Source organism: Conger conger, chromosome 5 (assembly GCF_963514075.1).
Source record: "Conger conger chromosome 5, fConCon1.1, whole genome shotgun sequence".
Taxonomy (NCBI): Eukaryota; Metazoa; Chordata; class Actinopteri; order Anguilliformes; family Congridae; genus Conger; species Conger conger.
Window position 1 is genome coordinate 39,013,202 of NC_083764.1, and position 13,880 is coordinate 39,027,081.

Consider the following 13,880-nt stretch of genomic DNA (forward strand, 5'->3'; position numbering starts at 1 on the left):
GGAACAGTTAGAGTTAGTCAGAATGGTGCGAAAAACAAAAACCATCCAGTGAGCGGCAGTTCTATGTACCTTGTTAATGAGAGAGGTCACCTGTGAATAGCCGGCAGAAAGGCTACGGTCGGGTTCCACTTCTATCAGCCAAGAACAGAAAGCTGAGTGTGCAGTGGGCACAGGCTCACCAAAACTGGACAGTTGAAGACTGGAAAAACATCAGCCTGGTCTGATGAATCTGAATTTCAGCTGAGGGATACAGATGGTAGGGTCAGAATTTGGCACCAACAGCATGAATCCATGACCCAACCTGCCTTGTGTCAACAGTCCAGGCTGGTAGCAGTGGTGTAACGGTGTGGGGAATGTTTTCTTGGTACACTTTGAGCTGGTTAATACCAATCAATCATTGCTTGAATGCCACAACCTATTTCAGTATTGTTGCTGACCATGTGCATTCCTTCATGGCCACAATGTACCCATCTTCTAATGGCTACTTCCAGCATGATAATGCATCATGTCACAAAGCAAAAGTTGTCTCAAACTGGTTTCATGAACAGGACAATGAGTTCAATGTTCTTCTGTGGCCTTCTCAGTCACCGGATCTGAATCCAATAGAACACCTTTGAGATGTGGTAGAACAGGAGTTTGTAGCATGAATGTGCAGCTGACAAATCAGCAGAAACTGTGTGATGCAATCCTGTCAACATGGAACAGAATTTCAAACAAATGCTTTCAACAGCCTGTGGAATCCATGCCACCAAGAATCGAGGCTGTCCTGCCCAGTATTAGTTCCTAATAAAGTGCTCAGTGAATGTATGTCACGTAGATTGTAATAGAATCATATTCATGATTGTGCTCCCCATGTTATGAAGATAACCAATTCATCATGTCAACATTTGCATTATGACACCATGCTTGACTATAAAATCAATCGTGTCAATACTTAGAATTAGCAGGTTGATTACCTGTGATTTACAGATACTACTACAGGCTGTAGTAGAGCAAGAAGAGAAGAGCCAGACTGGTTGAAGCTGACAGGAAGGTGAAAATAAGCGCACATTAAACACAGTGGTATGCAAAAGAACATCTCTGAACACACAGCGCGTCACAAATTTAAGTGGGTAGGCAACAGCAGCAGAAAGAAATGAGTCTAATAAATACCTAATAAAGTTCTCACTGAGTGTATATACTGTGATTGTGGTAGGAACACTGGTTTCCAGATCTATGTAGTAGTCTTGACACACCCACACAGCCTTCCTGGTCCTGCCCTCTAAGTAGCTCATTAGGGCATTTAAGGCAGCTGTGGCAGCATGGCTGCTTCTGCTTTTCTCTGGCTGTTTGGCTAGTTGCTAATATTGGCTCCTCTCTGTGACTGGGGTAGGTGATGCAGGCATGCATTTGGTTTTGTTAAGATTCTTTTTACATACTCAATGACTGAGTTTTAATTTATTTGATAGTGTCCTGTTTACCTGGTCTGCTGCTAACCGATTGGTGATTTAAGTCCCGGCCTGCCCTTCGGTGCTGGGGATTGTTACCCTGAGGTATAACCCAATGTTCAGGGGTAAGTAGGGTTTGAGCAGTACCTGAAGTAATTTATGTACTAATGTGCCTTTTTGATTGTAGGTCTCTATCAGCTGCTGTTTTGCCTAGATAGATTTTATATTCAAGGTGTATGCATTTTATCTAGCCAGTTGTCTGGTATTTTTATTGTGAGCTGACTGGTACTGGTGACCCTTTTCTGATTGTTAATATTTCATTAATTTCTTTGAAGTGGAACTGAGTGCTGGCTTGGTTGCGAGGCTAGACACCTGGGTGCGGTTCCCCTCACCGGTTGGTAGTGTTAAAAAAACACTGGGACACTTGTTTTTCACCTGTTTGCCGTGGTAGCCATTTTGTAGTGAATACACGTGTGGTAGGTAAGTGGTTGCACCCCTGGACACATGCTCAGCTAGTCTGCCTCCCCATTGCTGGCCTCAGTCCACTTTCCCCTTAGGGCCTTCGGAAGGGGAAGTTTAGGAAAATATTGTATTTTATATATTGATGAAATTTGTAATAAACCTTTTACTTCCTTTCACCTAGGTTTGGTTTATTTCACATTCTTTCCACAGACCTAATTAAAGAATTAATAATTCAATAATTCAATAAATTAGCATTTCTTTTGGAATCACGTCTCTGTCTTTCTTCAGTTTTCAAACTTGTGTAGCCTGTGTATCATCAAGGTATTACTCCAAGCCCCCCCATATACTTCCTGGGGTGAAATTCCCTAGGTGGCGTAGTCAGATGAGTTGTATTTTCTCTGTTTCTATCACCACCTCGTCACATTCGCATATATGTTGCTTATGAAGGCAGATAATTTGGATATCAACGCATGATAGGGGGCAGCTGCAGTTAACAGCTTGTTAAAATTCTTGGATTGCAACTGTAGCATACCATCATACACATGCCAGGAGGTGCATTATATCCCGGACATCTGATTTTGAGGAAACCTGGGATTATGACGATTACATTACCTCAGTTATTTAGCTTTTATCCAAAGTGACTTGCATTCATGGGCTCGGAGAGAGGATTTATTGATTCCTGGCTGCAGGGAACAGGGATCAAGGCTATGGAACATTAGGAGATATCTGGTAAATGTGGCTATATAAAGGCCAGCTACCAAGCTCTGATTAGAAGCAATTCTAACTAATAATAATCATGAATTAGTATTTCCGCTTGCCTGAGACATCCAGAGCTGGATGGGCAACCACCATCTAAAGCTCAACCCAGGTAAAACGGAAGTAATCTTCATCCCTGCTCTAATCTCTCCTCCTCTGATTTTTCCATCTCGCTAGGGGATACCACATTGACTTCATCCCCCAGTGCAAGAAACCTCGGAGTGGTGATGGACAACAGGCTGTCTTTCTCCAAGAACATCGCTACGGTGACCTGGGCATGCAGGTTCTTCTTGTACAACATTCTGAGAATTTGACCCTTCCTCACCAGCTGCTCCACTCAGCTCCTCATAATGGTCCTGCCCCGCAATGGTCCTGCCCCGCCTGGACTGTTGCAATTGTCTGCTGGCTGGCCTTCCTGCATCCACCCTCAGACCCCTTCAACTGATCCAGAATGTTACAGCCTGTCTGGTATTCAGTGTTCCCAGACATTCACATGTCACCCCCCTGCTCAGCGACCTCCCCTGGCTGCCTGTCTGTTATGGCTCACATCAAATAATAAATGTAGTGCTCACATGGCAGACTGTTAAGGGATCAGCTCTTGCATATATTCAATCACTTATCAGAACCTATACACCAGCCAGACCCCTCTGTTCCGCTACTTCAGGATGCCTGGCACCTCCCCCTCGTTGCACCTGCACTTGTTGGTCACGACTGCGGTCTGTTCTGGCCCCACGGTGGTGGAATGACCTTCCTGTGGATGTATTCTAGCTGCCAACCCTGGTACGCTAGTTGGTACTTGATGTATTCTTCAAGGGTTCAAATTGTATCCATGTGGTCACGCTAGGACTCAGAACCTCGGGTCCTCATCGCACTTGTCCCTGGGTTCGATTTGCACTTTTTTGTACGTCCTTCTGGATAAGAGTCCCTGTTAAATGCATGTAATGTAAAGTAATATAATGACGTTTTATATTCCCCCTGGAGCAATGTGATTTGCCTAGCATAGTGCCCCTGTAGGTAAAAAGGGGTTTGTACTTTACACATGATATCTCAGACACCACTGGTATGATGTATATGGATACTATGCTCAGGCAAGTTGCACTGATTAACATTGATTGGGCCAACCTTGCACCCCTCGCTGACCCAAAGGAGTCACTGCATCCAGAAAACATGTTTACTATTGCAGATGACTTGTTTAACCTCTCTCCTCCAGGTTTTTATTTAATTAATTTTATTCTAATCTTTTAGTCAGCAGCCTCTGTTTCCCTGCGCACAAGATGGTCAGTATTTGGACATATTACATTGGTCTCATTGTCTGAACAGGAACATTACATTACATTATTGGCATTTAGCAACAAAGATGGCAGCAAGAGCACTTGTGATTGGTTGCTTGATGCACTTCCGTGGTCAGGAATTACCATGGTAGCATGCGTAATAAAGTGTTTGTGTAAATATGATTCTGTGAGGGATATTTATGGACAGTTTGTAATGTGAGTGTCATGACCTAACCACTTAAACTTTTTACATTAGTCATGCTGAAACGAAGAACCTTGGTGTGACATATTTTGTGAAGGCAAATCAGAGGATCATTGATAAATTCTAAACATATCTTTTGGGGTTTTTTGGGTGTCTTTTCTCACATTTGAAGTTTTGTATATATATATATATATATTATAAATAAACGTTTAAGAACCAGTTGTTTAGAGTTATGTTTTATATCACTGATGCCACACGATTGATTCACTGAAACACAAATTTTGGATTCCGAAGGACCAATATGGCATCTTTCAGTGGTGGTCAGTATAAAAACTTAATCTGAATAAAATATGGTATAAGTTTATACCTACTTTTATTTAGCACTGTAAAAACTTTTTGTTGGGGAATGTTTAACGCAATCTGCAAAACTAGTAGACAGGATAGTTCCCAAAAGTAAAATAGGAGGGGGAATCGACGTTCTTACGAAGCACAACTACAATAATGTACATCAGAATATCAAATTAAATATTGCCAACCATCATTTGTTCCACAGGAGAAACAATGTGTTCTCTAAATCTCTCTCACTGCTACTATAGACACTTTGAAATATATCCACAACAGAAGAGCTTGGTCAGTGTGCTTGGAGAGCATCAGTCAGCTCTAATCAATTAACTGCTCTCAGAGCAAAAATCAATTGCATTGATGTGATATCTTTCCTGAGTCCCTTTGGAACATTTTCCGTCAAGAGACTACATTTCCATAATGGTTTGCATACATTCTGCAGTGACTACTAATGCCAGTAACCATTATGAGTCACTATCAATACCAAGCATTAAAGTACCTTGTTAAATCAAATAGTAAAAGTTTGTGATGTTTTGTATTAGACAGCATGGTCATGTTAAATTATGTTGTAAGATCCAGCTTATGTGGTATATACTGTATCTACTGAGTATAAGTAGGAAATAATACATTCATAAGTCACCAACAAGTTTTGAACATACTCCTTATGTGCTCATACTGTATTCTGTATATTAAATTAGTATTTTTCTTAATTGAGCATTTATAATTTGCTAAAATGCACATTTCCTCAAGTTCCTAAAAATGTATAAGCAATTCTATAAGCTTATTAGCCATTTCATTCTACATTTCTTATTATAAAAATGTGATATCACTGCATAATCATGAGCTCATCTGCATGATCACGGCTAATAGTGTAATTATGCCTTTAAAAGTGTGACTGACACCACTGACAAAAAGCAGGTATGACTTACTGTTCTGTTGCATGCCCAAGGCCTGCTGCAGTTCCTGACATTTCAACCGCTCATCGGAAATTTTAAAGATCACTTCTTTCAAGTACCGGCGTCGCCTCATTTTAAAATGCCGCCCAGGGCCACCAATTGACGGAGCGATTATTGCGCTGTGGTCAGATGACCGAAGATCCTCCCGTCTCATGCAAGGAATTTCCTGCCTCTCCAACCTCCTCTGCCCTCATTCAGGAGAGCTCTGAGTGCAACAAAGGCACTGCAGCCAGTTGATACTTACAGCAATGTGAAGTGTGCGCTAGTATGTGCATCTGTTCTTTTGTCCTGGGCAGTCATGAGGAAGCACATTCCAGGAGAGCGAGACATTGTATTAACAGGCAAACAAATGGGCAACGACGGCCTTCACCCCCCCAACTGGATGATAAATATACAACTTTCATTCTGAGAAATCACATGACACTCCTGTCCCTACAACCAATGAACATGTGTGCTACTGTACAGTGCATTCTATTGAGCCATCAATGTTCAGTAACTAAGAATAGCCATATAATACCATACAAAATACAGGCACACCTATTAACAGATTTATTTGTTTTAAAGTTCTGAGTATAATATAACTTCACGGTGTTGATGCGCATACTGTGTACAATGTCATTAAATACAGTGTACAGTACCCTGTCACTGCTTTTTCGCATTTTACTGTACGTACACAATTTGTCTCCTGGGTTAGAATATATATATATCATGATATTATGTGCCCTTTTGGCAAAACAAAATTCATGCATTAAAGACAAGCCACAGCATTCAATCCACGGAAAGGATTTGCATCACATTTGCAATGCAAGCATTTGAATGTGGCTTGGCGTTTATGCTCGTACAGTATGTATATACACAGTACTTTATTAGGAACATTTTTACTTTCTTACACCTAATTATTCATGTGATTATCTAATCAGCCAATTGTATGGCAGCAGTGCAATGCATACAATCATGCAGATACGGGTCAGGAGCTTCAGTTAATGTTCACATCAACCATCAGAATGGGGAAAAAATTTGATCTTTGACTGTGGAATGATTGTTGGTGGCAGACACGGTGGTTTGAGTACCTGCTGATCTCCTGGGATTCACGCACACTAGTCTCTAGAGGTTGCAAAGAATGGTGCAAAAAACAAAATTAATCCAGTGAGCAGCCGTTCTGCAGACAGAAATGGCTTGTTAATGAGAGACGTCAAAGGAGAATTGCCAGACTGGCCAAAGCTAACAGGAAGGTGACAGGAGTGCAAATAACCACACATTACAACAATGGTATGCAGAAGAGCATCTCTGAACACACAACACATCATAACTCTAAGTGGATAGACTACAGCAGTAGAAGTCTAAAAAAATAAGTACACTGAGTGTATATAGTATGATTAGCATAATAAAAGGCTGGATTTCCACTGAAGTCCTGCGTCAAATATGTATTTGAAAGATACTCCTGTATCCCTGTGAATTTTCAACAAAAACAAAACTGTTATGTTCCTGAGTTTTTCTGTTGGTTTATTTAGTTATTTCTTGTAAGTTATTATTTTCCATTTTCATACCTGGTTTTCTATTTATTCATCCATTACAGTTAATTGCATTTGTCATCCCCTGTTATGTCTGTGTTGGTATGTTTCTGAGCCCTAGTCACTCCGCTGTCTGCGTGCTGCACTATTCGTTTCAATGATTCCTTCTCAGCCTCACGTTTTCTTACTTCCTGCATTTTCGCTAGTTCATGTTGTAGATAGCACTAACTTACTAATAACAACTAACATAGATATTGTACAGTACTAATTATATTAATGCACTGTCTGTCTAACTAATTAACTAACAGTCACTAGTTTTGGGTAAATGACATTTAATCACGTAACTAACATACTAACGTTATCTCCAGTTTTGATTCTGCTCTGTAACTCCGCCTCTCTATTCTGTCACTAATTACTTGCTTAGTTTCAGCGAAGTGTTCGCACCTGCCTCTCGCTATCACTACGTCTCCTAACTCTGTGCAATTGTCCACTCCCTAATCCGGAGCCGTATGTATTACATGTGTATCCAGTGCACGTTTTCATTTTCCCCTTATAGTTTTCCCCTCACCTGTTGTTTATTTGTTAAGCCCTCCTCACTCCAGTGTCCTGCCTAGTTTGTTCCCTTCATGTATTTATACCCCAGTCTCTCCTTGATACTTTGTCAGAACTTCGATCAATTTTCAGTTACCGATTTCTAGTAAGCCTGATTATTTGAGATTCATTAAGACACCCCTTTGCCTGAGATTCGAGTTTGCCTGCCCCTTTTGATTTGTTTGGACATGTTTATTAGGTTTCTGACATTATTCTTCTGCTTTCGTCAACTTAGATTTTGCCTAGCCCTTTTGTACCTCAGTACCTTTTGATTTCCCAGATTTTGACCCCTGCTTTTGTTTTTCGATTATTCTTTGGCAACTTGATTTGGCATTGTATCTTCTGGTTACCTGGCTTTGACACTGGACTGAATAAATACAACATTTTTGCATACTCTCTGTTTTGATGGGATTCATAAAATTCCTGTAGCCATTTATTTTTGGTTATGTTAATATGAAACTTACTCATATGAAGAGAGAAGGATTTACCATGCAATATATACAGTATATCCATTTTATACACTCACTGAGCACATTATTAGAAATACTAATATTTGGTTGGGCCTCCCTTTGCTCTCAAAACAGCCTCAATTCTTTGCGGCATGGATTCCACAATATGTTGAAAACATTGAAATTCTGTTCCATGTTGACATGATTGCATCATGCAATTTCTGCAGATTTGTCAGCTGCACATTCATGCTGCGAATCTCCCATTCTACCACACCCCAAGGTGTTTTATTGGATTCAGGCCACTGAAGAACATTGAACTCATTGTCATGTTCATGAAACCAGTTTGAGGTGACTTTTGCTTTGCATTATCATGCTGGAAGTTGCCATTACAAAATGGGTACACTGGGGCCATGTACGCATGCACATGGTCTGCAACAATACTCCCATAGGCTGTGGAATTCAAGTGATGATTGATGCCCCACACCATTACACCACCGCCAACACCCTGGACTTGACACCATAGACAGGTTGGATCTATGGCTTCATGCTGTTGGCACCAGAAATTGAGATTCATCACATCAGGCTACGTTTTCCAACCTTCAACTCTCCACTTTTGGTGAGCCTGTGTCCACTGCAGCCTCAGCTTTCTGTTCTTGGCTGACAGAAGTAGAACCTGACATGGTATTCTGCTGTAGCCCATCTGCCTCAAGGTTTGACATGTTGTACATTCTGTTCTGTTGTACTAAATCCTGCTCACCACAATTGTACCTGAGTTACCGTAGCCTTTCTGTCAGCTCAAACCAGTCTGACCATTCTCCCTTGACCTCTCTGATCAACAAGGTGTTTCCATCCGCAAAACTGCCTGTTTTGGCAGACTGGATGTTTTTTTGTTTTTTGCACCATACTGAGTAAACTCTAGAGACTGTTGTGCTTGAAAATCCCAGGAGATCAGCAGTTACAGAAATACTGAAACCAACCAGTCTGGCTCCAACAATCATGCCACAGTCAAAATCACTGAGATTGCATTTTTTAATTCTGACGGTTGATCAGAACTTTACCTTTAGCTCCTGACCTTTATCTGTGTAATTGTATGCATTGTACTGCTGCCACATGATTAGCCGATTAGATAATCGCATGAATAAGTTGGTGTACAGATGTTCCTAATAAAGTGATGAGTGTCAATGAGCGTAATTACAGGAGCTTCAGTTAATCAAATCAGGTCACCATAGAGTGTAAGAGACATAGAAAAAAAAAATGGATGTGTCAAAATCAATGGTTCTCTACATTGTTAATACATTAATATTGTTAATATATTGTTAATAAGTAATTAATATGTTGATTTTATTCAAGGTTATTTTCATTTGTCCAATAACTTTTGGTCCCATAAAATGGGGGACAACTATACTGTAAAAGGGCTGTAATTACTACATGGATCACTGGATATGGTTGTAACTGCCCTAATTAAAGCTGACAGTCTGCACTCTAACCTCATATTCATAATTTCATTTGAAATCCAATGTGCTGGAGGACACAGCCAAAATAACAAAAAAAGTTTCCTCTCCAAATACTTACGGACTGCAAGTAGAGTATAATATGTGGAAATTGGTTAAAGTATATTCTGCACACAAAGTTGGACATTTAACACAGATCTGTGTGGAACAGCTTGCCAGGTCATGTTGTAGAGACCTTTTGTTCAAGTCCAGCCTTGTCGCAGTGCTGGATATTATCATTATTAAGTAAGTAAATGACAAGTGTAAATCGGCTGAATGGCCTGTTCTCTTCATTATGTGTTCGTTTGTAAAAAACTGAACTGAACTTGAACTGAACTTGAACTGGTTTATGCTCCACGCCGATTACAGATGGCATATTGGCAGAGCACCACAGGAAATCTTCAATGCGGGGACAGCAGCATTACGGCAGACCCTGAAAGAAATACCCGGCTGTCTGCTGGATGGTACTGGGTTGGTCTGGATCCACCTAACAGCGTTCTTTGGGTGAATTGCTTAACTATGCCCCAGGTGCATAAAGGTTACAATTGGTCCTCAGTGAGAGGTACACCTCTCCTCACCTCTAATAGGTGCTAGCCCCCTCCTGTAGTACTGTGTTGACTAAATGTGTATCCAAGTGCACAGAGAAGATCACAGGGACTATTCCTATTTCAATAGACTGGTTTTGCCATTTGCCATGAAATATGTAATTGAATTGTGTGTGTCTTACAGACTTGAATGAGAGGTCTTAATGAATTACTGTACTTTTAAATGTCAAGCTATACATTTTATTATATTTTGTGATAGTATGTGCAGTGAATTTGAGCTGCTTTTATAACTTAATAGGGATATATGACACATGAATATAATCATGCAATGTCCACATTGAAATGTCTTTTTAGTTACAATGATATGTGTAAATAATGTGTATAGCTGTTGCATTTTCTGCAGCTGTTCAATGGTGAATTTTTACTGAAACATTAAATTGTGATTAGTTGATCATTAATCACGCCTATATAAGGTTTCTCGCCATTCATTTGAAGACTCTGATGAATGTCTGAAACATAAGTCAGCCACTATTAATACATTTGCCAACTAGCAATAAACACAGATGGGTTCCATTTTGTTATTTGCATTTGTGCATCTCTGACATCTTCAGTCTACACTATGAGGGGTGTAGTTTTTCCCCAAATACATCTTAATGAATGAAACTCAAGAGAGAAACTGACACCAAGGCACAGCTGCTGTGACATGTACACGTACACACATATGCACACACACACATTTGCACACACACATGCAAACAAACAAACACACACCCACACACGCATAAGTGCATGTACTAGAGTCGGCAGAGATTCTAAGGGCACCTATCATTGTCATATGAAAACAGGAAAACAAGAATTACCAAGTTTGCATTACAAGAAGTAATTATTTTTCCTACTTGCATACCAAAACATATTAATGATAGACTATGGCACGGTGTGTTTGTATAACCCAAGGTGAATGAATGGTGGATACTCAGTTTATGTTACACTAAGCTATGCTAGTCTGAAAACATTACTGTTGATATTGAAATGGAGGGAACTATGTAAATTATGATGTGCAGGTTCAAGTCCTACCTGTCATGTTTTCCTAGCTTGGTTGGATAATCCCATTTCCGGCTAGGTGGTGTGAACATCAGCCATGGTTAAAAAGGTCTGTTGGAGCCCCTTATTTGTTTGTTATGTTTCTGAGGTGGTTAACTCCTGCTCTAAGCTCCAGTGCTCAAGTTGCCTGACATAGCTGAGAGTGCAGCAAGAGTGACAGGCACAATGGACTCTCATGCTTAAAATTAGTTAGGCAGGCGCAGATTGACTGAGTGTGTGTGTGTGTGTGTGTGTGTGTGTGAGTGTGAGTGAGCAAAGCTCTAATGCTTCAACTTTGACTCAAATTATTGTGATTACTTGTAATAATAAATGCAACCATTGCACACAACTTTCAATCGTTTGGCGCACTTTCACAGCTAACAAACTACTTAATTATTATTATTTTCTCATAACAATAAAGAACTATTGTGATTGTTCTTATTGTTATGATTATCATATTAGTAACAGTAAGTAACATAAGGCACAATGACAAGGCGACAGATTGTACTTCCCTCTGCGACCACACACGCCATCTAGTGGAAGAAACATGGCACAACAGTGTTTTTTTCTCAAAAGCAACCTCTGTTCCAACCACAGTAATGGAATGAATGGCATGTTCTTTAAAGGCATGTAGGGGGCACTTCGGTGGGGGGGGGGGGGGGCTTAGAGGGACCGTGTATTTTACATTTTATCAAAACAAGAGAAACATTTTCAATTACAGGGTTTTTGAGAAGCTAATAGGAAACACTAGCCTTTTGTTACAGTTGCAACATAATACATTTTTATTCACGTCAAGGAAGTTTGCAGAAACAAATCTTCAGTAGAAATGGCTAATTATCAGTGCTGAACACAAACGATTGGTTGTATTTGTAACTAATCCATCAAGACATTTGCCTTACTTGGGTTACGGCTAAGATACTTCACCACTGTCCTGCAGTTACACCACTCTTGATATTATAAGGGGTTCCTCTTCTGTTCTAAATTACCGAACACAATGTAGTCTATGTAGTTTTAAAGTACCGTCTCACTGTGAAACATGAGATTTGTCAAAACAAAAGACTGATGCGCTATCACTAAATCCATTCTTGTTCATTTAAACTGATGCATTGCAGAGACCTTTGGACTAACTGGACACCTTACATGACATAGCTCAGGCAGTAAGAGCAGTCGTCTGGCAGTCGGAGGGTTGCCGGTTCGATCCCCCGCCCGGGCTGTGTCGAAGTGTCCCTGAGCAAGACACCTAACCCCCAAATGCTCCTGACGAGCTGGTCAGTGTCTTGCATGGCAGCCAATCGCCGTCGGTGTGTGTGTGTGTGTATGAATGGGTGAATGAGAAGCATCAATTGTACAGCGCTTTGGATAAAGGCGCTATATAAATGTTAACCATTTACCATTTACCATTTACCTTACAGTTTAGCTATGCCTAGGTGTGCTGGAGCACTGAACTCAATGCTCCTAGTAGAAATATGGTAACATTCATATGGATTCATTGTTGGAAAGGACAAACTTCAAAGGGTCTTTTCAGGATAACCTATCAAATTATTGATATTGTTATTTCATGGTCACACTCAACTCCCTGCACAATGTCGCAACCTCACTGGCTATGGTAAGAGTCGGCTCATTAAGATTTAGTATTAAAAATGCTGTACATCCGCAGAAGGACAACCAAAGCATATGCACATCCTACCGTTAGAACAGATTCCGGGTTAAAAGGTCATTCAATCTGCCAGAGAGAATGCAGTCATACTGTTTTAAATATTCCCACTGATTTATTACAAATTAAATACATCCTCACCGGCATGATCTTGCACAGGTCCACGTGCTTATAAATTGTATACTTCGGTGACTACTAGCTATTTCATTAGCTTTCACTGAATAAAAATTGTAACTTAAGATAGAGATGTCTTATTCCTTACCCTGTCTGATTAACATGCAGTAAGAGAAAAAGTAACCACATAACAACTCAAAATAAGCTCTTCATTCGGTCTTATACATGGCCACATGTTTTTTTAAATGTCAAATTTAAAATATGTTCACACTGGATGCTAACAGAAACACATCAACATATTCAAATAGCATAGCTTCTCAGAGAGAGTGTAGTTGCCCAACAGTGTAGTTGCCCCACACCCTGAGTGGGAAACACTGCGGGAAATAGGGAAACAGACACTCTGATGCACACAGATAAGCTCTCTCTGATGAACCACAATCCACAAAAACATGAGAAAGAAACAGAAAACGGTCATACCTCCCTTTCCTCCTGAGGCTCGTGAGGGGTTCTTCTAGTGGCATGGCTCAGCCCTTTGCCAGTGACTGTTTGCCCATACCCCAACAGGAAAGGACTGGAGGAAGTACATTATGTTCATGAAAGTAACAGGAAAGGCAGCCGCCAAAATTTTTGTGCCCTGCTCAGGCCCTTGCAAAACAGATGCTTACAAGTCTGGCTGTAAATTCTTTCAAATGTTCTGGTGACTGAAAATAGATACATTTATGGGTTGACTTTAGTGTTGACAGTTATTTGTTAACATGTTAGAATGTTAGCTGTAAACACAACAGGCTTCTGAAAATATAATGCTTCAGATTGATGCTTTGCAAAAAATAATTTTGTGGTGTTGCATCAATTGTTGAGATATATTATGGCATGGTTGTATTATAGTATAACCAAGTCTTGATGTATTGTAGGATAATGGGTTATTGCTTGGGGAAGGCAACTTTTCAACCTGTAAAACTTTTTACTCTGTTCAAATATCTGAAGCAAGCTTACATATTTTTTTTGCTAACATAAGTCAAAACATTTTGCA

General features: G+C 40.2%; 1 protein-coding gene across 2 annotated transcripts in view; it reads right to left on the reverse strand.

Moving 5' to 3' along the window:
* Positions 1-13,402, reverse strand: part of LOC133129621 (calcium-activated potassium channel subunit beta-2-like) — a 32,325-nt gene extending 18,923 nt beyond the window's left edge. Inside the window, exon 1 of one of the 2 annotated variants that reach the window (XM_061243834.1) lies at positions 13,328-13,402. In XM_061243834.1, coding sequence (XP_061099818.1) covers positions 13,328-13,371 — 44 coding nt within the window. In that variant the 5' untranslated portion in view covers positions 13,372-13,402. Of the gene's footprint in view, positions 1-11,076; positions 11,200-13,327 lie in introns of those variants that run through there. The other variant, XM_061243833.1, reaches the window with a different exon arrangement.
* Positions 13,403-13,880: the final 478 nt, after the last annotated feature.